Source organism: Myxine glutinosa, chromosome 8 (genome assembly GCF_964187855.1).
Source record: "Myxine glutinosa chromosome 8, kmMyxGlut1.1, whole genome shotgun sequence".
NCBI classification, from domain to species: Eukaryota; Metazoa; Chordata; class Myxini; order Myxiniformes; family Myxinidae; genus Myxine; species Myxine glutinosa.
This window is the reverse complement of record NC_136268.1, coordinates 115,890,125-115,917,371: the sequence shown is the minus strand read 5'-3', so window position 1 is coordinate 115,917,371 and position 27,247 is coordinate 115,890,125. Positions and strand designations below refer to the sequence as shown.

General features: G+C 44.9%; 1 protein-coding gene across 2 annotated transcripts in view; it reads left to right on the top strand.

Annotated features, from left to right (window-relative positions):
* The window catches only part of LOC137432881 (glypican-6-like), a 554,701-nt gene that overhangs the window by 431,443 nt on the left and 96,011 nt on the right, over positions 1-27,247 (top strand). Inside the window, exons 7-8 of one of the 2 annotated variants that reach the window (XM_068125167.2) lie at positions 18,232-18,384; positions 19,666-19,695. In XM_068125167.2, the coding sequence (XP_067981268.1) occupies positions 18,232-18,384; positions 19,666-19,695 (183 nt within the window). The remainder of the gene's footprint in view (positions 1-18,231; positions 18,385-19,665; positions 19,696-27,247) is intronic. The other variant, XM_068125169.2, reaches the window with a different exon arrangement.

Genomic DNA, 27,247 nt, shown 5'->3' with positions numbered 1-27,247 from the left:
GGGGTATTGGAATGGATGGTCGTGGAGTGAGTATGGTGGAAATTGTGGAGTGGAGTGGATGGTGCGAAGGTGTGAATGGGGGAAGGATGGACCCCCATCACGGATACCCGGGGCGGGTAGTGTAAGTGTTAGGTAGAGGGGATAGGTAAATTGTGGTTGGATATTGGCATCTGTGGTGCGGGTGAGAGAATGGTATTTGGATGGGTGCATTAGTGTTGTGGAAATGGCTGGGCGTGTAGCCTGTTAGTGTGTGTAGTTGGTTTGGGCACTCCACCACTGTGAGGATGTCGGCCAGGTGAGGCCGCAGGTGGGCTCTGGGAGCCGGTAGTAGTTGTTGTGGATGGGGCCCGAGGATCCGGAGGACGGACCCGGGTAGCCCAGTGCCAGAGGGCACCAAGGGGTGACAGAGCCAGGAGGGGCCTTCCCCAGTTAGATCGGTTAGGTTAAGGAGCAGGTAAGCTCGGGTGGCAACTACAGTGGTGGAGGTGTGCAGGTGGGTAGACCTGCTGGGAGAGCTACACGTCACAGCCCAGAAATTGTGCAAGGGCACCGGGAGATGAATCGGGGGAGTGAGACCCCAAATTGGGAAGCACCACAGTTTGGTCAATGGGAATTTGGTTTTTAGAACCCATAGTGTAAGTTGGCCAATGGATTGGCAGGGCAAGACCCCGAGTAGTGTAACGTGTGTTAATGTCATTTAGAAAGTAGTTAGGATGAAGGATCTCCTCGCACCATCTGCATCCACTCACCTGAGGTGACAGGTACTCCACACCATGCCATGTTTTTTTTTTTTTTATGATGCAAATGTTTGGATTGTGAGACGCATCATGACGTGGGTGTGACATTGTGCTTTGTGTTCCATCTCTTCCTCCTTATGAGGATTGATGATGAATTGATGATGTCAAATTTTGGATAGTGGGGGAGTGAAGACGAATTTGGTATAAGGGAAATAAGGGGAAGACGTGACGGTAGCGACGGATTGGTAATGTGTAGATTTTGTACATATGGGGTAAGGGCAAGGGTAGTGTATGTGACAGGGGGGTGACATACGGTAGGGACGAGCTTTCTCATTTCGCCCTCCGTACGCATTTCGCCTTGCATTGCCTTATTGATGTGTACCCTTGTGACCTTACCCCTCGCTCATTTGTCTCTTTTGTCTCCCACATGACCTGTGCACCATTGGGCGCCGAGGGGAGCGTGCGTGGGTCGGCCATTGTGCGCCCGAAATTCCCAGAACCAGCTGTCTGCATTGATGCACCACATTATGGACCACATGCCTGTGGCCGAGCACCACTGATGGACCCCATGGGTTGGGGCATGGCCCCTCTGCTGGAACCGGCCATGAGGGCCCGAAATCTTGCTGGCGGACCTTGGCCACAGGGCACCGATGCCCCACAGGTGAACCACACGTAGTCGGCCCTGTGGGCCATAAATAAAGAAAATAAAATGGACACGTTGGGCACACTTTATTGCAAATAGGCCGCCAGTAAGAAAATGAAAGAATGACAACATCTGGAAGAACAAATAATAATAACCAGCAGAGGGAGCCGAAGAGCAAGAGATCACCTGCAGGGTTAGGGGTTGTTGGTTTTATTTTCTTGAACAATGGTGACTGCACCGATTGGTGCTTGGGTGTGTATTGGTGCGTTTTTGGGTGCTTTAATGGTGCATTGATGCAGAGCAGACTGTCTCCCCCACAGAAAGAACAATTACAGGTCCTGGGTTAGTCTTGTAAATAAAAGCAGAGTCATTGTAAATAATGCTCCCCACCGTCAGTGTGTAGTTTGAAGACCATTCCGCAATTCGGTTAACTGTGGGCGTAAGTCTGTTAGGCAGGGTGCAATGGAGCAGCGGGACACATTTATTATGTTTAAAACTGTCGCACTCAGGGTCAGGTTAAAAGTAGAGGGAACTACACCTACGTGTCACACTAAATAAAAGTTGTAGGCCCGGGATGTGCCTAAGAGGAGGAGGGTGCAGTGTTGCGGATATGAGGATTGTGTTTTTTCTTTTTATTGTGTGCTTTATTATTATTATTGGTTATTCTGCGCCTCCTGCCTCCGGAGCTGTGTAAAGGTCAAAAGGGCGTCCCATAATTAGTCCACAAGCATACACGTCAGCCAATCATAGAATACCCCTGTTCGATAGTTATATCTTATTCTGTGTTTTAGGGTAAGGCTGTGTCACCCATTAATAGAAGTACTCCATTGCACCAAGTGAAAGAGATAGATTCCCTTCATTCCCATTCCCAAAACCTCCATTCCCCCTTTTCATCGATTGGAGACTACCTCCGCTCCAATTGCCGCCATTGACCACGAGGCAGGGTTGGGGAAGAAAGGCGGGTCCCCACCTCGTCATAGAGGGGAGGAGTGAGTCAGCCCCACTCAACCAACCACGACCAAGGGGTTGGACTTGGAGAGGGTGTGGAAAGAAACATCGAGGAGGTTCGCGAAGGTTGAGGGGTGGGGCCTATATAACCCACGGCAGGGCGTTTCCCAGGAGCAGACAAGGGAGATGAGCTTTGACGACAGAGAAACTGTGAAAGAAGTCCAGGGTTGAACTGCAGCTCGAGCCACCGAAACTGCACTCACTGCAGCTCGAGCCACCGAAACTGCACTTGCTGCAGCTCGAGCCACTGAAACTGCATTTGCTGCAGCTGGAGCCACCGCAACTGCAGCCACAGCAGCGTGAGGCCTGGACGGCAGTTTGGAGCAGGGCCGCGAAGGAGCGGCGGCTGCCCACGAGTCGATCAGCTGCAGGACCAGTTGGACCTCCCTATCCCGCAAGCCATCCATCACCTGCCATCCCTATCATCATTCCCCGCGTAAGTCTGTCCGTGTTTGTTCTGTCCCTGGGTTAATTAAGACTGTAGGTAAGCTAGCGTTGCACTGTGTATCTAATCTCGTCTGTAAATAAACGTGACTACTTTCTTCTTGATTATATGTGTAAATAATAAATCCAATTACTCTTCTGTACGTCTCCTCGTCTTATTCCTTTTCCTCTTTGTATTCGGTCGCTTTAGAGTTTTCCCGATTGAATAGCAGTGGCACGATCCGGCCAAAGTTTGGGGCAAATCGGGTATTAGTCGGGGAATAACTGTTCGGTCGCGGTAATACCAACCGCTCGGTAAATAACATCTTTAACCGCGTCAGTAACAATATATATATATATATGTATATATATATATATATATATATATATATATATATATATATATATATATATATATATATATATATAATTCCAGTAATCTCTGTGTGTGTGTGTGTCTGTCTGTCTGTATGTATGTATGTATGTATGTATGTATGTATGCGACCGCTGTTTCTCGACAACTACCGGTCCGATATACTTGAAACTTGCCAGGTATATTGCTGGGGACCCGAGGATGTGCCTTTTCAAGGTTTGAAATTAATCGGACAAGTGGTTCCCAAGGTATGGTCACCGTACTCGCAAGCCGTTCGCTTTGGCTTTGCGAATGGACCAAACCATTTCATGTAAATAGAGGGGGGGGTTCTGTGGTCGTTGCGAATTGACCAAACCATTTCATGTAAATAGAGGGGGGGTTCTGTGGTCGTTACTGCCACGTGGTTTCAAAGTTTTTTTTTGTTGTTGTTGTTTGCACGCATGTTTTTTTGCACGCACGTACGGGCAAGCACGTACGGGCGTGCCCGTACGTGCGGGCACGCCCTAGTATATATAATTAGGGTGGGCTTCAAAAAAGCAAAATGCAGATTATCTCCGGGACATGGTCTAGTTTTGTTCCTTTTGGTGTCAAAGGAAACCACACCAAATTTGAATGGGATCCAATAATATTTAGGGGTGCCACATCAGTGATGAATTTTCCCCCATGCAAAAATAGGAATTCCCATTTTTTGGGCTGTATATACACAAAATAAATACATAATTATATATATACATTAAATATAATATTAAAAATAAATATATAGTAAATATACATTAAATAATAAATATACATAAATACACATTATACATTATATATATACAATATATTATACATACAGTTTTGAGACTTCCTATGATCACTATCTGGGCAATTTTCATGCATGTTTTGTACAGGTTCCCGGGGTCAGGGGTACGCTTTTTTAGTGTGTAATATGTAGGCCTAACTTATTGACTGTGGCTCTTTTGTTGAGAGTGACCCTGTGGAGTAAGAATTAACAGGATTTTACCCATATTCTTGCTTATTTTGCAGATATGGCATGTGCTAGTACCAGTGTTTCATTGAAAACTCGGGCTCAGGATAATGTGTATCTCATTGGGTCCACTTCTGGAGATGCCATCAAAGGTGCCAAGCTCCCGACTGTGCATCAATCTCTTGTCCTGTTTTTCCATCACCTGAAGAAGGAGAATCGCACTGCCCGGGAGAGTGCAACCCTCACCATTGAAGAGGTTGTGAAGTTCTGGGAAAAAGCTCACCTACCTACAACGACGAAGCAGCACTGCATCCATCGTTTGGAGAGGCTATATGAAGAATGGAGGAGCCTCCAAAAAGGTGCAAAGCGGGGTGGTGCGACCCAAGAGAAAAAGGAAGCATCCTTCAAGGCCTCCTTGGAGAAGACGTTTGATCTTAGGCATGCAGATTCGGAGGCCATAATCACCAACCCCGAGGACAGGAAGTTTCTTCACGATCAATTCTCAGAGAGGAAGGCTTCAATGGGATCTGTAGACACTGTGTTGGAAGCAAAAACGTTCTTGTTTGTTTGAAAGATCAGCAGCCACGAGATGATTATCGTGAACTCCTAGAACTGACTGTCATCTACATGGGAGGAATCCCACCTCGTGGAATCCGGATCATGGCTCCAGGAGCAATGCACAGAGCCAGATGGATGGCAAAAGCACTATATTCACTACAGGTGTTCATGTTTCGGTCAGTGTTCCACTTGACACTTCGAGAGGCGAGAGAACTCCGAGCCTTCAACATTTTTGTCTGCCTTGTGTATGTACAGGCTTGGTTTCGGGCTCCACAAGCTATTGAGGCTCCCCTGAATGACATTAACCTCTTCAAGAAGATGGCTCAGGCAGCCTTGAAGGCACTTGGCCGCCACACGTGGTACATGAGCCCAGTACTAGTGGCATTTGCATTCTTTGACACCAGAATTGACAAAGAAAGCAAGATCAATATGATTGAAGCATTGAAAAATGACGGTGAAAACTCCTCTCCAAAGAGACCAGCTATCAAACGAGGAACCGCCCTGTCAATCGCTGGCCTCATAACAAAACACACCAAGCATTTCTTCAGCATCCTAGGGACCCCAACTGATTGGATGGATAAGGATCCTGGTTCATGGGAGCAAGAAACCAGCTTTCAGGAAGCAAAGAAAGCCGCCAGTGGCTTGGTCGTGGTGAACGACAGGGCAGAAAGGGTGTCGCATTGATACAAGACTACAATAAGCTCCTTACAAAGGATGAAGAGCAAAAGCAAGCTCTGCTCCAAGTTGTTGCTGCTCACAGGAAGATGTACCCCGATGCCAAGAAGGCAACAGTGGTGAAACAGGCCCAGAAATAGGAGTTACATTTCTCATTATATTTGGGTTTTTTAATATTATGTGATATGGTGTCTCTTCATTTTATGAACTGAACATTTGGATTGTTATCATTGAATTTGAGTTTTCATAGCAATATAGTGCTATTTGTGCAGCTATTGTAACTTGTGTTTGCTAGAATACAAAGAAAGTGAGTGAGGGTGGATTTTCATAAACAAACTTCTGGTTTTGCTTTCGATCCATATATAGAAAAGTTTGTAGACACCTTTAGTTTGAAGGCTGATGTGGCACCCCTAAATAAAATCAGATTGCTTTCATATTTGGTGTCTTTTCATTTTGGAACAAAAGGAACAACATAAAGCCATGTCCCAGTAAATATTTTTTTTAAATTATTTTGAGCACCACCCTAATATATATATATATATATATAATAAGAAGCGGGAATTTACCTGACGGTCCGCGCGCAGTATTCAACCTGCAGGAAATAATCCAAACTGAACACGGATTTCGAATAGAAAGGGAAAATAAGAAAAAGGTTTATTTCCAAGAACTATTGGGACAAGGAAAACACGTTGATAAAAACGAAATCCTAAGTTGGGACACCCCCACACCAGACTTAAACAACAGATAAAAGGAGGAATCAATAAAATATAACGTTGTGTTCTGTGTGATGCGTTTTCGCTCAATCATTAGTCAGGTCCGTTCATGTCGTCCAGGCGTGGCTCCAGCATCGGCCCAAGCAGGCCTCGACGCACTCCCGTCCACTAGGCACCGACAAGGCCTCCCGCGCGAAGCGAGCGAGCGAGCGGCCGTGCAACCCGCCTCCACAGCCGTGCAACGTCCTCTCGGATTCGGCACGGCCCTCCGATGCACCCAACGTTCGTTGGCGAGAGGGTCGAAGGTGAAGGGACCAAACGAGCAGGGCGAGGCAAGGCAGCATAACAAAGGCAAGAAGGAGGGTCGAGACAGAGGTCCGGGCAGGATGGATATCGGGACGAGAGAAGGGAAAAATGTCGGCTCGCCCATCGTTTTGTCAATCGCCTCGTGACGTAAGCCCTCTTTTTCTCCAATCCCCGCCTGGCTTCTCGATCTCTCGAATGTTCTTCTTGTGTCTGATCTTCCCATTGGCTGAGCGCTTTGCGCCATGGTATTAATCCATCCCGAGGTGGGCGTGGCCTCAGCCTGCCTGTCCGATGTCTGCCTGCCATGCCGGGGTCATGCGTGGACTGCTTCATGTCTGCTCTTCCAGTCAGTTTTATCGTCTTTTGGCGGTGGGGGATTTAATTAGTGTGTGCACTAATAGATCTATCTACTGTCTATTAGTGCATTGCCATACGGGGCAAATGGTGTGATCACCGAGGGGATGACATACAAGGGAATTAGCATAATCCCTATGCTAGTTAACAACTCCCTCCCCCCTGCCCCCCCCCCCCTCATGGCGGGAACGAATACACAAGCTTAATCCGACATTCGGGGTACAGAACTTATTACATCAAGATTCCCTATCACGACAGCCGAAGCATAATACCTACGCAGATCTACCTGGATCTATATATCCCCCTACCCAAATTCATAACAATATATATGAAGGGTTTAGTTCAAAAATGTGATAAGCGACAGTTTTTTTATTGTAAAACACCTCCCTCTTTGTTTCACCAGATGTACTGTCTTATTGATAGGGGAGGTCCAAACATACTCTTACATTGTGTAGCACAATAAATGACATACTGTTTTCTTTTTAAAAAATCATTCTTATTATTATTATTATAGCAAAGTGCACTGACTATATCCAACCCAGCCAATCAGTCCGTTCTAGCATTCTAATATGGCTCCAAGCATATAGACAAGAGTCGACCACAAACATCAGCCAAAATAATAACCAGATTGCAGAGCCAGTTTTGGTATCTCCAAGAGGATAATCACTTAAAGGGGTCAGCTTAAGCACAATCACCACTCCGGTCCAGGGAAAATCCCTCGCAGCTTGTAATCACGATGGACAAAGGGGCAGGTGATGACAGACCACGTGGTCTTGGAGGTCGATCACGAGCTCATGGAAAAATAAACTGCTGATGATCTTTTATTGCTATGTGTAATCTTTGCACTGATGCATGGATGTGAAATGTTTGACCCAGAAATGTCTTTTGAGAAATATTTTGCCAAGAATTCCTGATGAATTCCAAGATTCCTGACAAGTTCATTTTTATATTTCCCCAGTGTTTTCATGGTACCCGTGAGTATTGTAAAGGTTGTGATTGCACAGGTGTGTAGCTGGAGCTTGGCGAGCGACAACACTTTCAAAACCGCAACGTGGAATTATCATGTTCCATCAAAGAATTAGCCGATTGTTGCATTTCCAATCATTAAATTCATTTCTGGTTTGTGGGTGGTCTTGAAACAATTTTGTGAAAATTCAACATCTACATTTTTAAAACTTGATTTTTTTTGTCCATTTTCCTGGACAGAAAATTGCTTTTTTCTTCAGTTATGTCAAATTGATCTGTAGGGTTTTGGCACTAATTTCTTTATACATATACATCATCCAATGGCTGCATAAATTGTGCTAGCATTCATAATCCAGTCGAAGAATAATGTGCACTGTTCATAATTATCATCACTTTCCATGAAAAAGGATGCGGTTTGTTTGTTTTTCTCTCTCTCTCTCTCCCCTCTCTCTCCCCCCTCTATCTCCCCACTCTATCTCCCCACTCTCTCTCCACCCTCTCTCTCCACCCTCTCTCTCTCCCCCCCTCTCTCTCTCCCCCCTCTCTCTCTCCCCCCTCTCTCTCCCCCTCTCTCTCCCCTCTCTCTCCTCCCTCTCTCTCCTCCCTCTCTCTCCCCCTCTCTCTCCCCCTCTCTCTCCTCCCTCTCTCTCCTCCCTCTCTCTCCCCCTCTCTCTCCTCCCTCTCTCTCCCCCCTCTCTCTCCCCCCTCTCTTCTCTCTCCCCCTCTCTCTCTCTCTCCCCCCTCTTTCTCTCCCCCCTCTCTCTCTCCCCCCTCTCTCTCTCCCCCTTCTCTCTCTCCCCCCTCTCTCTCTCCCCCCTCTCTCTCTCCCTCCTCTCTCTCCCCCCCCTCTCTCTCCCCCCCTCTCTCTCTCCCCCCTCTCTCTCTCTCTCTCTCTCCCTCTCTCTCCCCCCTCTCTCTCCCCCTTCTCTCTCCCCCCTCTCTCTCCCCCCCTCTCTCTCCCCCCCTCTCTCTCCCCCCTCTCACTCCCCCCCTCTCTCCTCCCCTCTCTCGCCCCCTCTCTCTCCCCCCTCTCTCTCGCCCCCCTCTCTCTCCCCCCTCTCTCTCCCCCCTCTCTTGCCCCCCTCTCTCTCCCCCCTCTCTCGCCCCCCCTCTCTCTCCCCCTCTCTCGCCCCCCTCTCTCACCCCCCTCTCTCACCCCCCTCTCTCGCCCCCTCTCTCTCCCCCCTCTCTCTCCCCCCTCTCTCTCCCCCCTCTCTCTCCGGTCCCAATCCCACTATGTTGAATAAGGCATATGTATGTATGTACAGTCGTGGCCAAAAATATTGGCAACCTTGCACTTTTTTCAATAACTCACAATTTTCTCTAGAAATAAGTTGAATTGACAAAAGTATTTGGTCTCCACAAATCTTTATTTCACTGTTAATATTACAGAACCTTTGTTTTTTATTCAGACCTTTTTTTTTTTTTTTTTTTTTTTTTTTTGGGGATACTGAATCAAGGCTCGTGAAAGAGCTAACATTTATTTCACAAACAAATCAACCAGACAGACAAAACACACAAAAAGGAGGGAGCGGAAGACAAGATGGGGAGAGAAGGGGAAGCACACAACCACAACATTTGAGAGCAGGGAGAAGTGTGGGAGGGAGAGGGCTTGGGGGCAGGAGGCATGGGAGGGGGAGGGCGGGGGGGAGAGGTATAAAACACAAGGGGACCGAAATTAGCGGGGGTAGAAAAGATCAAGGTTTTGGATGGGGGAGGATAGGAGATGGTGGTGAACAGCTGTTTTAAAAGACCTGGAGGGTGCAGTGGGATGAAGAGAGTGAGGGAGTTTGTTCCAGAGGCGGAGAAAAGAGGAATGAAGGAGTGAAGGTGAGCAGAAAGTCTTGATTTTGGCAGTTTAACCATAAGAGGGTTGCAGGCAGATCTTGTGCGACCTGTAGGAATATTTGGGGGACAGAGCCCAGAGAGGGCTGGGGGGGCAAGGCCAGAGAGGAGTCGGTAGAAGACGGAAAGACCACAAACCTGCCTGCGATGAGTGAGTGAAAGCCCTTGGAGTTAGCTTCATCGCGGGAGATTCCAATGATTCTGAACGCTTTGGTTTCAACAGCGTGAAGACGGGCTAGGTGTGAGGCAGGAGCACCAGACCAGAGGGGAGAGCAGTATTCCATAGAGCTGCGGATGAAAGCCTTGTATGTGGTGAGGAGCTCAGGTGTGCCAAGGAAGGACTTCGCACGACGGAGGATGCCCAGTCGGCGACTGGCTTTGGAGGCCAGATTTGAAATGTGGTTTTCCCAGGAAAGATCATGGCAAATAGTGAGACCCAAAAGCTTGAGTGACAGAACTTCTTGGAGAGGATTATTCAGAAAGTGGATGGGAGGGTTTTCCAGTCGGTCTTTTCGGAGAGACATCGTAAGAGTGTGAGATTTATCAGGATTGAAAGACATGTTCCATTTGTTTGCCCAGTCTGTGATTTTGTCCAGGTCTGCAGAGAGTGAGGAGGCTGCAGACTGCCGATCTGAGGGATGAGGAATGGGGCGACAGAGTAGAATCGTCAGCAAAGAGATAGAGAGGATTTTCAAGAGAGTCAGAGAGATCATTGATGAAGACCAGAAAAAGCACAGGGCCCAGAACACTACCTTGGGGAACTCCAGCCTGAACAGGAAGAGGAGATGAGAGAAACCCATTCAGGGCCACACGTTGACTACGACCAGAGAGGAAGTCTGCCAGCCATGCGTGGAGATTTCCATGGATACCAAAGGAGGAGAGTTTGGTGAGCAGAGCAGGGTGCCAGACAGTATCGAAGGCACGTGAAATGTCAAGGGAGACAGCTCTAATTTCCTGTTTGGCATTGAGGACCTCCATCCATTGTTGAGAAAGCAGAAGCAGCATGTCCAGAGTAGAGTGACCAGGTCTGAAACCAAATTGATGATCAGAGATCAAGCCATTGGAGAAGAGGAAAGATTTCATATCTGATGCAATTATGGATTCCATGACTTTGCTGATAATTGGGAGAAGGCTAATTGGTCTGTAGTTGCTGGGATCTGTTTTTGCACCTTTTTTGTGCAAAGCGGTGATGTTGGCTAATTTCCAAGCAGATGGCAGATGACCTTGAGCAAAAGAGAGGGTGAAGAGAACAGAAAGAGGGAGTGTAAGAGCAGAAGAACATGATTTTAGGACCCGTGGGCTGATGCCGTCAGGACCAGTTGCAGAATCAGAGTTGAGGGTTGACAGAAACTTTTCCACCTTGTCAGGAGGAAAGGACACAGAGTCCAGGAGCAGCTGCGTACGACTGGGTACGGTGGGTACAGAGAGGGATGGGTTTGGGACACAAGATTTAGAGGCAAACCCAGAGTTGAGGAATTCAGCTTTTTCACGTGCGGAATCAGCCGTTAAGCCGTTTGAGGTGAGGGAGGGGGTGGAGGGGGAACAAACACCAGAAACAGATTTGACCAGATGCCACCAGGATTTGGAAGAGGGATACAGATAAGAGAGTTCGGTCTTGAGAACGGTGAGATATTGTTTCCTGGCTCTCCTGAGGGTGGACACACACTTGTTTCGGGCTTTGTGAAAGGAAATGAGATTTCCTTCCGTTGGATTTGCTTTCCAGGAGACGAAAGCAAGTTGTTTCAGGGCAACAGCTTCACCACAAGATTCCGTGTACCATGGACGGGAGGAAGGGTATGACAACTGAAGACGAGATGGGATAAATCTGTGCATGAGAGAGAGCAATTTACTTTGAAAGAATTCCCAGGATGAGTTGATGTCAGAGGCGGTAGAGATGGGAGACCAGTCCAGATGATTGATGGCTGCTTGAAAACCGTGCCAGTTGGCCTGAGTGAAATGCCAGACTCGTCGACGCTGAGGAGGCTCTCTGAGAATGGTCAGAGAGATGTCCACTTTGACAAGCACATGATCAGATGAGCCGATTGGAGCAGAAGAAGAGCAGCAGACATTTTCAGGGAAGTTTGTCATAACCAAATCCAGAAGAGAAGATGCTCCGTTGCTCCGTTGACTGAGATCCGGGTCGGGAAATTGACAGATTGTGTCAGTCCCAGTGAGTCGCAGAAGTCCTTTGCTGAAGAGCCATGGCTGGTGAGAGAGGTACCCACACCCAGCCAACTGGCATGGTGACAATTGAAATCACCACATATGAGGAAGAGAGAGTTGGGATGGGTAGATAGAAGTTGGTCCATATTATCAGACAGTGAGATGTAGATGGAGTCATCGCTGTTTGGTGGACGGTACAACACACATATGAACAAAAGGTGGGAGCGAAGGGGAAGCCGTAGCCAAAGGTATTCCTGGTGGTGAGGTGGAGAGAGGGCAGTGGAGGGCGAGTGAGGAAGAGAGTTTTTTATAAAGATAGCAACCCCACCTCCAGGACGAGGCTCAGGTCTATCATACCGGAGGAGGGAGTAACCTGGGAGAGATACCAAGGCATCAGAGACATCATGAAGGAGGAAAGTTTCTGTTAAGCAGATCACATCTGGTTTGTCAGAAGCAACCTGTATGGAGAGGTCAGTCAAGTTTGAGCGAAGGCCCCGGATGTTTGAGGTCCATACCGTTAATGAAGAGGAAGGGGGAGCATCGGGTCCAGAACAGGGGGGGGGGGGGAGGGGTAGGGTAAGATGTGGAAGAGGAGGAAGAGGTAGGGAGAGCTGTTGAAGGTGTGTCAGAGATTTCAGAGATTTCAGAATAGCTTGGAGAAAGGGAAGAATGGGGCGGACAAAAGGTTTGATGGAGATTGGGTGAGGCACAGTGAGGTGTTATTTGAGGAGGGGGAAGAGCGAGGCAGAAGGTTGGGGGAAATGAAGGTGAAAGTTGGAAGGGGGAAGAAGCAGGGAGGATGCTTTGAGGAGGAGGGGTGAGAGGGGAGTGTAGGAGGGGAGGAGCGAGGGAGAGTCTCGGAGGGGAGGGGTGTGGGGGGAGTTTAGGAGGGAGGGGAGGGAAGGGGCAAGGGGGGAGATTTGAAAGGGATGGGTGATGAGGAGGATTTGGAGGGGAGGGGTGAGATTGGATTTTAGAAAGTGTACGATTCATGGGAAACGAACATTTTTTGCAAAATGAGTTTGAGACCTTCGAGTCAAAAATACGTTTGAGGACACTAGGGGAGGGGTGGAGTTCTGGATAGTTTAGGGAATGTAGAAAGGAGGAACTGTAAGAGATGGTATTATATATATTTTTTGGAATGAATAGATTTGGTGAGCAAGACGAAAGCATCCTTTTGCAGGAAAAGAAGAAAAGGGTGTTATAATATATGAGAGAAAATAGTTGTTCAGGGGAGAGATTATACATTTCTAACCACGTGATCGCGTGATCGCGAACGAAGAACGAAGAACAAAAAGAACAACAAATAAACGAATAAGACCTGGGAAGGAAATATTTTTTTGGGTTTTTTTTGGGGTTTTTTTGTGAGTAGAGATATTAAACAAGGAGATATGGGGTGAACGACTGGGACGAAACAGAGAACGAAAATAATTTCCGCGCATTCGACGAATCGCTGAGAGAAAAACAAAACCACAAGGTCGGAGACGGTACGGTAGCCGAAGCCTACGAGTACTAGGCCGCAGAATACTCGATACGCATTAACCGACGATTGTGTATACATGTACGAAAAATTAGCACCGAAAATTTTCCAAAAGATACGCTATAGGTACATACACCGAAAGATAGATACAGTATCGACAAAAACACAATTGAGAAATATCACTTAGCTTCGAAAGCGTGAGCGCATGGAACAGCTTCGAAAAGACGTGACCTCGCCGTGATCTCGCGAGATCTCAGACCTTAATATATCTTTTTAAATCAGAAAATAAAAAGAAATGGCATTGACAAAATTATTGACACCGTGGACGTAATATTTGGTAGCACGTCCTTTGGAAAAAAACAACTGCAGTCAAGCGTTTCCTAGAACCATGAATGAGCTTCCTACGCCTCTCTACTGGCAGTTTGGCCCATTTTTCTTGTGCAAACTGCTCCAGTTCTCCCAGATTTGAAGGGTGCCTTCTCCCAACTGCTGTTTTCAGATCTCCCCACAGGTGTTCAATGAGATTTAGATCTGGACTCATTGCTGGCCACTTCCGAACAGTCCAGCGTTTTGTCTTGAACCATTCCTGGGTGCTTTTAAAAGTGTGTTTGGGGTCATTGTCCTGCTGCAAGACCCATGACCTTCGACGGAGACCCAGCTGTCTGACACTGGGTTGAACATTGCGCTCCAAAATGCCTTGGTTATCTCCTGATTTATTTTTTTTTGTATACTGAATCGAGGCTCGTGAAACAGCTGACATTTACTTCACAAACAAATCACTTTCACGAGCCTCGATTCAGTATACAAAAAAAACAAAAAAACAAACAAACAAAATATATAAAAAGAGTGAGCGGAAGACAAGAGAATGGGAAGCACACAAACACTTGAGAGCACACAACATTTAAGAGCAGGGAGATGTGTGGGAGGGAGAGGGCTTGGGGGGAGGAGGCGTGGAACGGGGGGGAGTGGTGGGAGAAGTATAAAACACAAGGACACCAAGGACTTCCAGGACAGAAGTTGGTGTTTCAAAAAAGTGGAATTGGGGTGAAATTAGCGGGGATAGAAAAGATCAAGGTTTTGGATGGGGGAAGATAAGAGATGGTGGCGAACAGCTGTTTCAAAGACCTGGAGGGTGGAGTGGGATTGAAGAGAGTGAGGGAGTTTGTTCCAGAGGCGGGAGTAAAGAGGCATGAAAGAGTGAAGATGAGCAGAGAGTCTTGATTTTGGCAGTTTCACCAAAAAAGGGTTGCTGGCAGATCTTGTGAGACCTGTAGGAGTATTTGGGGGACAGAGCACAAACAGGGCTGGGGGAGCTAGGCCAGAGAGGAGTCGGTAGAAGATAGAAAGACCACCAACCTGTCTGCGGTGAGTGAGTGAGAGGCCCTTGGAGTTAGCTTCATCGCGGTAGATTCCAATGATTCTGAATACTTTGGTTTTAACAGCGTGAAGACGAGCTAGGTGTGAGGCTGGAGCACCAGCCCAGAAGGGAGAGCAGTATTCCATTGAGCTGCGGATGAAAGCCTTGTATGTGGTGAGGAGCTCAGGTGTGCCAAGGAAGGACGTCGCACGACGGAGGATGCCCAGTCGGCGACTGGCTTTGGAAGCCAGATTTGAAATGTGGATTTCCCAGGAAAGATCATGGCAGATAGTGAGACCCAAAAGCTTGAGTGACAGAACTTCTTGAAGAGGATTATTCAGAAAGTGTATGGGAGGGTTGTCCAGTCGGTCTTTTCGGAAAGACATCGTAAGAGTGTGAGATTTGTCAGTATTGAAAGACATGTTCCACTTGTTTGCCCAGTCTGTGATTTTGTCCAGGTCTGTAGAGAGTGAGGAGGCTGCAGACTGCCGATCTGAGGGATGAAGAATGGAGCGACAGAGAGTAGAGTCATCAGCAAAGAGATAGAGAGGATTTTCAAGAGTCAGAGAGATCATTGATGAAGACCAGAAAAAGCACGGGGCCCAGAACACTGCCTTGGAGAACTCCAGCCTGAACAGGCAGAGGAGATGAGAGAAACCCATTCAGGGCCACACGTTGACTACGACTAGAGAGGAAGTCCGCCAGCCATGCGTGGAGATTTCCATGGATACCAAAAGAGGAGAGTTTGGTGAGCAGAGCGGGGTGCCAGACCGTATCGAAGGCACGTGATATGTCAAGGGAGACAGCTCTAATTTCCTGTTTGGCATTGAGGACCTCCATCCATTGTTGAGAAAGCAGAAGCAGCATGTCCAGAGTGACCAGGTCTTAAACCAAATTGATGATCAGAGATCAAGCCATTGGAGAAGAGGAAAGATTTCATATCTGAAGCAATGATGGATTCCATGACTTAGCTTTCATGATGCTTTGCTTTGCTTTCATGATTTGATTTCATGATGCCATGCACACATCAAGTCACCCAATGCCAGAGGCAGCACAGCAACCCCAAAACATCACTGAACCTCATCAATGTTTAACTGTAGGGAAGGTGTTCTTTTCTTTGAAGGCTTAATTTTGTTTTCTGTAAACATAGACATGATGTGCTTTACCCAAAAGCTCAAATTTGTTCTCATCTGTCCACAGGATATTCTCCCGGAAGGATTTTGGCTTGTTCAGGTGTGTTTTCGAAAACTCCAGTCGGGCTTTCTTATGTCTCGCTCTCAGCAGTGGGGTCCTTTTGGGTCTTGAATCTGTTTGGCAGTTGATTGAGGTGTTTTCTCCACCATTCAAACAATCCTTCGCTGCAATCTTCGATCAAGTTTTCTCTTGCGGCCAGGTTCAGGGAGGTTGGCTGCAGTGTCATGGGCCTTACACTTCCTGATAACATTGCATACGGCGGATACAGGAACATCAAGGTCTCTGGAGATGGACTTGTAGCCTTGGGATTGTCCATGCTTGGCTACAATCTTGTGTCTGACCTCCTCAGACAATTCTCTGGTTTCAATTCTCCATGCTCATTGCGGTACGCAGTGACACAAAACAGCAGAATGACCCCTTTCCTCTTTTCAAACTGGTTGAATGAGTGATTTTTATATTGCAGGCACCTGCATCTCGCCACAGGTGAGTTCAATTCCAAAGTAAAGGAGAATCACCTGCTTGAAATCTAATTATTTCTAACAACTTCTAAAAGGTGCCAAAAATATTGTCCGGGCCATTTTCGGATTTCTGTGTGGAATAAGCCAGGATTTAGTAAAAAAAATTAGCTTTTTTGTTTTGTTCCACTGAAATCCAAAGAAATATATTTGTGGATACCAAAATAGATTTTTATTTCAACAATTTTCTGGAAGAAATGGTGCATTATTTGAAAAAAGTGCAAGGGTGCCAATATTTTGGGGCTGATCTCCACCAAGTTTTGCATACGTGTCGATAGTACCCAGGGTCAGGTCATAGGCATGAAAATTCAAGTGGGGGGTATGGGTGGAGACGACTTCCGACTTTCACCTGTCACTTGCCACAGTGCAAGTGGTTTACTGACACCTGCTGCAGACGGGAGGATTATTAGCCATGGTACAAAATATATTTGCCCCGCCTCCTCCACTATCCCTCCACACCCTCTCCCTCCACTATCCCTCCACACCCTCCCCCTCCATGTTCCTCCCTCCCTAACCACCGCAGGCTGCCCCAGAAGGGAGTGGGTGCTTCTAGTTAAGTAAAAACAGGGCATTCGGTTTGCCTTTTATGCCAAATATTATTTTAATAATTTATTTATTTGTTACAAAATAATGTACAGCGTATACATTGGATCCTGTAGGGCTGGCAGGAGACCTTAGAGGTATGCACACCTACGTTTGAGCTGTCTACCCTGGGTTTGATTGCCGACCCATCGAGAAACTCTCACCCTGCCTCTTCAAATGCAGGGTGACTAATCAATATGTATACCATCCATCATTGGAATAATGCTAAGCCAGAGGACCAGTCTTCCAGCACTGCTTGTTGGTGGATCTCATGGCGTCTTTCATGAAGTGTAGGCGAGTTATCGCCAGCACCCTTATCAGATTACAAATTCCTGCCACCTTTATCCGAGCGTCCTGCTAGTTCGTAAAAAACCTGGGTCAAAAAGACCCCACAAGAAGGTGGGAATAATTTGGGCAGTTAAAGTAGTAGTAGTAGTAGTAGTAGTAGTAGTAGTAGTAGTAGTAGTAGTAGTAGTAGTAGTAGTTATAGTAGCAGCAGCAGCAGTAGTAGTAGTAGTAGTAGTAGTCGTAGTAGTAGTAGTAGTAGTGAATGCAGTGGAAAAACACCTACCGCAACCTTCCGGTATGCCAAGAGACTGCTCAGCACTGCACTTGCGCTCCTTAAAGAGTACGATACATTGATGAAGATGAGTGGAAGTAGATATGCTCGTACAGATTATATCCCGGCCTCCTGGATTCAGGTCTTCATTAGGGATACATAGCAGAGGAAGGAGAGTAATATATTTTTATTTTATAAATAATGATGATAAACGATATGTCAGCATTAACTTCATGTTTATTTTCACATGCTGACTCTTACCTCCCTCCCTACCCCTTTCCCCTAATCCTGCATCCATCATTTTGCTCTCATGTTCGGCTAGGGAGGGGAAAGGCTAGTTTGCTTCCAAGTTCATTAGTTTGGCTTAATGGAATTTTTTGTTTAATATTCTTGTAAAGGTACAAACACAAATAATTTTGCTGCTGGCAGCTACCAAGCTCTAACTCAAATTGTTGTTAGCCCTCACCTTCTCCGCTTCATCATCATCGGTCATCGCTGGCTATAAGTTGATGCAACATTGAATGAGACATGCCTGCAAATGTGTGTCCTGATGCTGCTTGGGAATGTTTTTGAATCCTTGAGATGCCACGCTGTATTTGTAAAGCTGAATCCAGGTGTGAAAGCCACCTGACAGCTTCCTCTGGTGTCCGTGCCAACATTTCAGACTGTCGGATTAACAAAAAAAAATTGATCACTAGATTATCTTCTTTTTTTAGGGTGTCAAAATATACATGCAAAGTGATACAGAGTCTTTTCATTAACCCAACTATTCATCTTGCCATCTCTTTACTCCTGTACCCACGCTTGTAGGTATTGGAGGACTGTGAACATACCCAGACGACGGTGCCACCTGTGCGCCAGATCCGTGCCACGAGGAAACGATCAGATCACAGGGGGAACGCTCACTGGAGCCGGAGACAAACGGTTGCCTCTAGGCCCTGGTTAGACTCCTTTGAACGGTTGGTGAGTAGCAGTGAAGCCATTTCCACAATTATTCACTGCCACTTTCATCATCAGAACAGTCTTGTACATGTAACATGATGTTGCTTGAAAAAAAAGAGGTTTTGGTTTTGCCAAAATAAGGACACTGACAACACTTTGCATGACACATGCATTACATATAGGATCAATCAAAGGGATTTGAAAAGGAAATTAATAAAGGTCTACTAGCTCTGCAAACTTAAACGCAGAACACTCAGGGCATGTGACCGCAACTTAACCTATCCACAAAGCAGGTAATCTCAGGAACTACAATTTAACAGATTTGTCACTGTGGGCCTGATGAGGGTAATCCTCCATTTTATTGCACAATTTCCATGCAACAGGCCCAAAACTCCACATCAAACTCAGGGAAAATATTTTCTGTAATTGACAACGCACATTGAAAAACAACATGGGACTGTCGAACAGCTACAGCTACAGTAATGAGACCCAATCAATTGCCAGGGTTACGTATGGATTTCCGACGACAGGAAAAACGGGGCCTTGGCAAGTGTGGAGCAGAAAAGAAGGGGTGGGCGTTTCATAAATGGCACGTTCAGAAATTCAATGCTATTTCCACTTCCTTGCCCCACTACCAACTCTGATGAGAAGTCCCCTTGGAGGTTCAAGGCCAGAACCAAGCATTTGAAATGGGAGATAACTCCCTGCATTCTGTCGACTGGAAGTGTATGACAGTGTCTGATTCTCTGTAAAAACATCTGAACTCAGTTGCTTGTTCTCAAGATAAGGCAGTTATGTTTTTCCTTATGTCGGTGATAGGAATCACATCCGTGGAGCTTCGGCTAATGTACATGTCACCGCTAATTCACAAAGAAATAGGGGTAGATGGGCCAAAGCTGCAAACGATTGATACATTACATGAGCGAGCGCTTACGCATTACCTTTTCTTCCACCTGCTCCGAGTCTGCAAAATTGCCGTGCAATTTGGGTGAGCAAAAGAATCTGTAACTTCAATCGAAATCCTCCGGCCTTTTCAATTAAAATGTGGTACGCGGAAAGTAAACCAGGTGAACTTCAAAGTTATGCTTTTTCTCGCAATTACAGCTTATTTGTATTCAGTCTCGCCCTAGGGAACTCTTTTGTTGCTGTTTCTTGTCTGCAATTTGATGCCATTCACCTTGTAATAATTCTTTCCTTGCTCCCTGTTAAATATGTCCTCAAGCTCCATAGGCCTGGCTTTCACTCCACCTGTCTCTTTTCCTTTCTTTCCCCATGCTCCTTGTTTTTTGCAACCACTGCCAGAAGAGGCTTTGGAAGGAATTCCAAAGAAGCGTGAGTTAATACGCTACGTACTTTCCTTTTTGAAAATCCAATGTTGTTGCTGCGCTGCTACTGTTCTGAAAGCTAGAATTATGTCAGGATTTGCCAATAATGTTTCACTATCCACAGTGTTCTAAGTAAGTTGTCAAACGTGCTTCCACATACTTTGCCATTCGTTACAACTTATTAAACCTCACTTTGTTATAAAGGAATTTCAGTTGTAAAATGACACACGGCCACTACAATTTAAGTGCCGATGCACTCTGCTGTGACATCACAAACTGCACAGATCCTTGCTTAATGATATATGAACTGGTGGTGAAACCTGACTTATTATTTGCCATTGTATTTCCAACTTGTCGACGGCGGTAAAAATTGCGGAAAGGAAATCGATGATGGGTGGTGGATATCGGTTAAGGATGCTGTTTGTGTAATCCATTGCAAATCCAACTGCTTATATTGGCGCCATTTGTCTGCCTGCATCCATAGTAGTCACATCATTCTTCTGCTACAACTACTGCTAATACTACTATTGCTACTACATTACTACGGTTATTACTACTTCTTTAGTGGCTCCTACGGCCTGTCAGGGAAGCGCCAAAACGGCAGTTAATAGTGGGGTCTGGAATCGAACTTGGGCTAGATCATTTAAAGGTAAGTATGCTATGTCTCCATCATCCTGGGAGACTTAAGCAGACTTGGTGGCATAATGGTGAGAACATTCACTCGGGAGGGCAGCAGTTCGAACCCCGGCCAAGTCATAAAAAAGACTTTAAAATGGTAACAGACAACGGACCAACACCCATAGGTCGACACCCATTGCAGAGGCTCGATGGGCCAAATGGCATCCTCCAGCATTGAGTTCCTTGTAAGAGGACTCATATTGTTATTGTAATACTTCCTGTGAAACCACGCAAAGTTGGCCAAACGTCTCCATTCAGCAGCAAATGTACCCTACTCATTGTACACCGCACCTTTCCTATACCATCTCCAGGCGCTGCATAACGTCATTGCCGGGCACCGAAGGGGGCTCGCCAATGACGCATGCTGAAAGGGAGTACTCAGTTTTCACTCTGGTTGTTTGTTTGTTTGTTTGTTTGTTTGTTACTTTCCAGAAAAGATTCCGGCAAGTATGTTGATAGGTTGGTTTGTCTGTTTGTCTGTTTGTCCGCAGTACTACGTCTACACCGTTGCGCGTAGAATTGCCAAACTTTACACACATATTTGTCTTGCCCTTGAATAGACTGTGCCCAATTTTTAACTCTCTTGGCCCAAGGCCTCCATTATGACGTCATAATTCAATAATTCGACAAGTACAAAACTTCATCCAATCAAGATGCAATTTCTTGAGCGACATGACAGCATAAACTGGTGGAGAAAAAAATATTAATGATGACGTCATTGGTCACGTGGTTCGGCCACCATCTTGGAAAAACCGAAAAACTTTGCACCTCTATATCTCCGAAAGTGCTGAATAGAAAAAATTGAGACATGGCTCATTGTAAAGAACTGTCCATGCGGAATAAAATATGTTAATGATGATGTCATTGCTGCCTCCATTATGACGTCATAATTCGACAAGTACAAAACTTCATCCGATCAAGATAAAATTTCTTGAGCATCATCAAGGAATAAATTCGTTTAGAAAACAAATAATGATGACGTCATCGGTTACGTGGTTCGGCCGCCATATTTGTCCAAAATGGCCGATAAAAAGTACATTCCGGCAAGTCCTCGGTCTTTGACCGATTTTTCATTTTCTTGTTTGTTTGTTTGTCCGGGCGATATCTCAGCCATCCTTTGAGCTAGGAAGCTTAAATTTCGGCACAATAGTGAGCAAGTACTTTTTTTTTTAAACAACCTATTTTTTGTTTTTTGATTGATCAATTAATTGATGAGTTATTTAATTATTAGCGATTAATTAAGTACCGGTACTTACACATTTCCTTTCTCTTCTGGCCATTATCTCAGGCAACTTTTGAGTTAGGAAGCTGATATTTGGACATGCCAATGACCAAGTGATTTGGCTTTAAAATATATTTTTTGATTTATTGATTAATCAATTAATTGATGTGTTATTTAATTATTAGCGATTATTTAAGTACTTACACATTTCCTTTCTCTTCTGGCCATTATCTCAGGCACCTTTTGAGTTAGGAAGATGATATTTGGACATGCCAATGACCAAATTATTTGGCTGCAAAGGCTATTTTTGATTTATTGATTAATCAGTTAATCGATTAATTATTTAATTATTCGATTAATGACTAAAAAAATTTTTTCTTAAGTTACAGGTTCTGATGAAATGGTGGTGGTTTATGTGTTCTCTGAGCGAAATGATTAATTATTTAATTTTTTATGATTATTATTTATTTATCTTCATTATTAATGATTTATTTATTTTATTTCTCATCTGGGCAATATGTCAGGCACCTTTTGAGCTGGGAAGCTGATATTTGGACATGACAATGACCAAGTGATCTGGCTGTAAAGGGTATTTTTGATTTATTGATTAATTAATTAATCGATTAATTATTTAATTCTTCGATGAATGACTTTATTAATAATTTTTTTAAGTTACAGATTCGGATGAAATGGTTGTGGTTTATGTATTCTATTAGCCAATTGATTAACTATTTAATTTTTTATGATTATTATTTATTTATTTTCATTATTAATCATTTATTAGGTTTACTCTCCATGAAATGGAGAGTAACCTATTATTACTGCTAGAGTTTTTCTTATTAGGTTTACTCTCCATAAATGGAGAGTAACCTATTATATTACTGCTAGAGTTTTTCTTATTAGGTTTACTCTCCATAAATGGAGAGTAACCTATTATTACTGCTAGAGTTTTTCTTATTATTATTCTTCCACCCTATTTTGCACCTCCGAAAAATTCATAATTAAGTTTCTCAGCAACCGCTGGTCGGATTGACAGGAAATTTTCATCAAATGATCGGCTAGGCTCGTAGAATTTTTTAATGCTAATGATGACGTCATAGGTCACGTGGTATGGGCGCCATCTTGTAAAACACCTTCAACTTTGCCCCTCTGTATCTCCGAAACGGCTCAATGGAAAAATTTGAGGAATGGCTCATTCTAAAGAACTCTGCAATGGGAACAAAAAACATGTGTATTGAGTATATCAAAAATGCTAACGTTAAGAGGTTAGAATTCGTCAAACACAGTTTTTCTCCCCCGAAAAAGAGATTTTTCCCCCAGATGCTTAGTTAAAAAAAACTCAGAATGCGAAAATTTTCGAAGTCATACGTCACATGGTTCGGCCGCCATCTTGTTTTCCGTGAAAAAAACACAAAAAACCCTTTTTCTCCGCAACGGCTGAACGGATCGAGCCCAAACTTGGCATGCGTATTCGGATACCCATGACAAACAAAAAAGTCAGCGAGCACGACGTCATCCGACACGTGGTTTCAGAGTTATGACGTTTTCAAATCTCAAACTAGAAATGGAATCACCTCCATAATTTGTGGAGGTATCGAGTGGAAACTTTACACAAATGTTCCTCATGGGGGGATGTTTAATCGTTACTTGAGACGTTTTTTTAAGTCACATGGTTTGGCCGCAATAAATAATGGAAGTTAAATTTTAAAAAGCTTGTAACTCTTGAACCACTGCATGGATTGACTTGAATTTTTAAAGCAATGTAGCTCTCATCAGGTGGAACAAGTGTACAAAATTTCAAGATGATTGGATGTACGGTCGCGAAGCTAAAGTCTTTATTGTTGAAAGAAGAAGAAACACACCATTTTGTCCTCCCAGGCCACGACATCATCCGACATCAGTGCGATTGCCATTTTCAGTTTTAATTTCCTTTAAAAAACATTTTCTCTGCAATAATAGGGCCGATTGAGATAAAATTTTCACCATAGGAGGGACTCGGTCTGTAGAATATTTTAATGGTAATTATGACGTCGCAGGTCACGTGGTTCGGCCGCCATCTTGTTTTTCGTGAAAACACGAAAACCCCTTTTTCTCTGCAACGGCTGAACAGATCGAGGCCAATCTTTGCACGCAGAATCGCATGCCCATGACGAACAAAAAAGTCAGCGAGGGCGACGTCATCCGACACATGCTTGCAGAGTTATGACGGTTTAAAGCATGAACCTTTAAAACGTAGCTCCTCCCTCATTTTTGATCCAATCGAGGAGAAACTTCACAGGTCTGTTCAGCATGTCAGTCTACTAAAATGTCATTTTAGAATTTGCGATAGGTCACGTGGTTTGGCAGATATCATTAATTAAACGTTTTTTTTTAAAAAAAATGGATATCTCTTGAATCGCTTTATTGATCGACGTGAAACTTCATACTGTAGTAGAAGTCATGAAGAGTAACAAGTGTGCAAAATTTCAAGATGATTGGATGTACGGTCGCGAAGCTATAAGTCTTTATTGTTCAAAGAAGAAGAAACACACCATTTTGTCTTTCCATAACGTGCTCACGATAACGCGATCTCCCGCGGTCATTTGAACTTCAAAAAAAATTATAATTGCAGATTTGTCAATAGATGAGGCATATTAACAAACAAATGAAACAGATTTGCTCAAATTCTGACTATTTTTAACTCGATCGTATTTCACTGAAAGTAAGCCCATCAAGGCGCGTACGTAATACACGAAAATACAATGGCCCATTTGCGCATATGCAAACATCCATCCACATATTACGTAAGGTGCTGTGCGAGAAGGAAATGGCTGTCATGGTCGTAATTGGTCTTGAAATTTGCGCAAATAAATGCCCTACACGATGCCGTTTATTTCGTCACAATCCATCCAGCCGATCTGAAGTTATATGAAGAAATGCATTTACGTCGTGACGTCATCACGCGATTTTCGAATTCAGACGTCTTTTCGGAAATTAAATAAAGATATAAATCGAAATGAATCATGTCCGCGATCTGCGCATGCGCGGTTTTCTCAGTCGCTTTTCAGTGGCATCGCAGTGCAACCCATCTGCGCATGCGCCAGCTATTGAAAATTGGGTTGCCACGGCAAAATCCAAGATGGCCGCCACCATGTATGTCTGAACCTTGCAACCTGCATATCTTGAAAAATAAGCGAAGTAGCAACTTCTAATTTGGTGTGTGGGTGTATCTAGGCACAAGGAAGAACGCTATCGAAAATTGGGTCGCCACGTCAAAATCCAAGATGGCCGCCACCATATATATGTCTGACCTTGCAACCTGCTTATCTTGAAAAATAAGCGTGTGTGTGTGTAGGGGGGATGTGTGTGTGTGGGGGGGTGGAGGGATGTATGTGTGTGTTTGTGTGTAGGTGGGGGGGGGGGTTGGTTGTGTGTGTGTGTGTGTTTGGGGGTAGGGGTGTGGGTGGGGTTAGGGGGGATGTGTGTATGTGTGTGTGTGTGTGTGTGTGTGTGTGTGTGTGTGTGTGTGTGTGTGTGTGTGTGTGTGTGTGTGTGTGTGTGTGTGTGTGTGTGTGTGTGTGTGTGTGTGTGTGTGTGTGTGTGTGTGGGGGGGGGGGGGAGGGATGTGTGTGTGTGGGTGTGTGTGTGTGTTTGGAAGGGTGTGAATGTGGGGGGAGTGGTGTGGGTGTGTGTGTGGGAGGGGGTAGGGGGGATGTGTGTGTGTGTGTGTGTGTGTGTGTGTGTGTGTGTGTGTGTGTGTGTGTGTGTGTGTGTGTGTGTGTGTGTGTGTGTGTGTGTGTGTGTGTGTGTGTGTCGGGGTTGTATCCAACGGGGTTGTGTCAAAGCATGTCCAATGAAAGTGGGGTTGTATCACAAGTGGGGTTGTATGAAAAATGGGGTTGTATCAACAGTGGGGTTGCATCAAAAGTGGGTGCGAGTAAACCGGTCATCACTGCCAGCAGTTTTAAAGTGGCAGTTCTAGTTATTATTATTCTTCCGCCCTATTTTGCACCTCCGAAAACTTCATAATTACGTTTCTCAGCAACCGCTGGTCAGATTGACAGGAAATTTTCATCAAATGATCGTCTGGGTTCCGAGAATTTTTTCATGCGAACTATGACGTCATAGGTCACGTGGTGTGGGCGCCATCTTGTAAAACACCTTTAACTTTGCCCCTCTGTATCTCCGAAACGGCTGAATGGAAAAATATGAGGAATGGCTCATTCTAAAGAACTCTGCAATGGGAACAAAAAACATGTGTATTGAGTAAATCAAAAATGCTAACGTTAAGAGGTTAGAATTTGTCAAACACAATTTTTCTCCCCCGAAAATGAGATTTTTTCCCCAGATGCTTACTTAAAAAATACTCAGATTGCAAAAAATTTCGAAGTCATACGTCACATGGTTCGGCCGCCATCTTGTTTTCCGTGAAAAAACACAAAAAACCCTTTTTCTCCGCAACGGCTTAACGGATCGAGCCCAAACTTGGCATGCATATTCGCATACCCATGACGAACAAAAAAGGCAGCGAGCTCGACGTCATCCGACACATGGTTTCAGAGTTATGACGTTTTAAAATTTCAAACTAGAAATGGATTCACCTCCATAATTTGTAGAGATATCGAGTGGAAACATGACACAAATGTTCCTCATGGGGGGATGTTTCATCGTTACTTGAGACGTTTTGATAAGTCACATGGTTTGGCCGCAATAAATAATGGAAGTTTAAATTTTAAAAAGCTTGTAACTCTTGAACCACTGCATGGATCGACTTGAGTTTTTAATGCAATGTATCTCTCATCATGCGGAACAAGTGTGCAAACTTTCAAGATGATTGGATGTACGGTCGCGAAGCTATACGTCTTTATTGTTGAAAGAAGAAGAAACACACCATTTTGTCTTTCCAGAACGTGCTCACGATAACGCGATCTCCCGCGGTCATTTGAACTTCAAAAAATATTATAATTGCAGATTTGTCAATAGATGAGGCATATTAACAAACGAATGAAACAGATTTGCTCAAATTCTGACTATTTTTAACTCGATCGTATTTCACTGAAAGTAAGCCCATCAAAGCGCGTACGTAATACACGAAAATACAGTGGCCCATTTGCGCATGTGCAAACATCCATCCACATATTACGTACGCGTCCACACGTGACCTTGCGCTCCAGCGCTACCATTTGCGCATGCACGATTTTTTCAGCGTTTAAGTGCTTCGTTGCACCACCTGCGCATGCGCAGGGTTGGCGGGATTGACGCATTAGAATGTTTGGTGCTGTGCGAGAAGGAAATGGCTGTCATGGTCGTAATTGGTCTTGAAATTTGCGCAAATAAATGCCCTACACGATGCCGTTTATTTCGTCAAAATACATCCAGCCGATCTGAAGTTATATGAAGAAATGCATTTACGTCGTGACGTCATCACGCGATTTTCGAATGCAGACGTCTTTTCGGAAATTAAATAAAGATAGAAATCGAAATGAATCATGTCCGCGATCTGCGCATGCGCGCTTTTCTCAGTCGCTTTTCAGTGGCATCGCAGTGCAACCCATCTGCGCATGCGCCAGCTATTGAAAATTGGGTCGCCACTGCAAAATCCAAGATGGCCGCCACCATGTATGTCTGAACTTTGCAACCTGCATATCTTGAAAAATAAGCAAAGTAGCAACTTCAAATT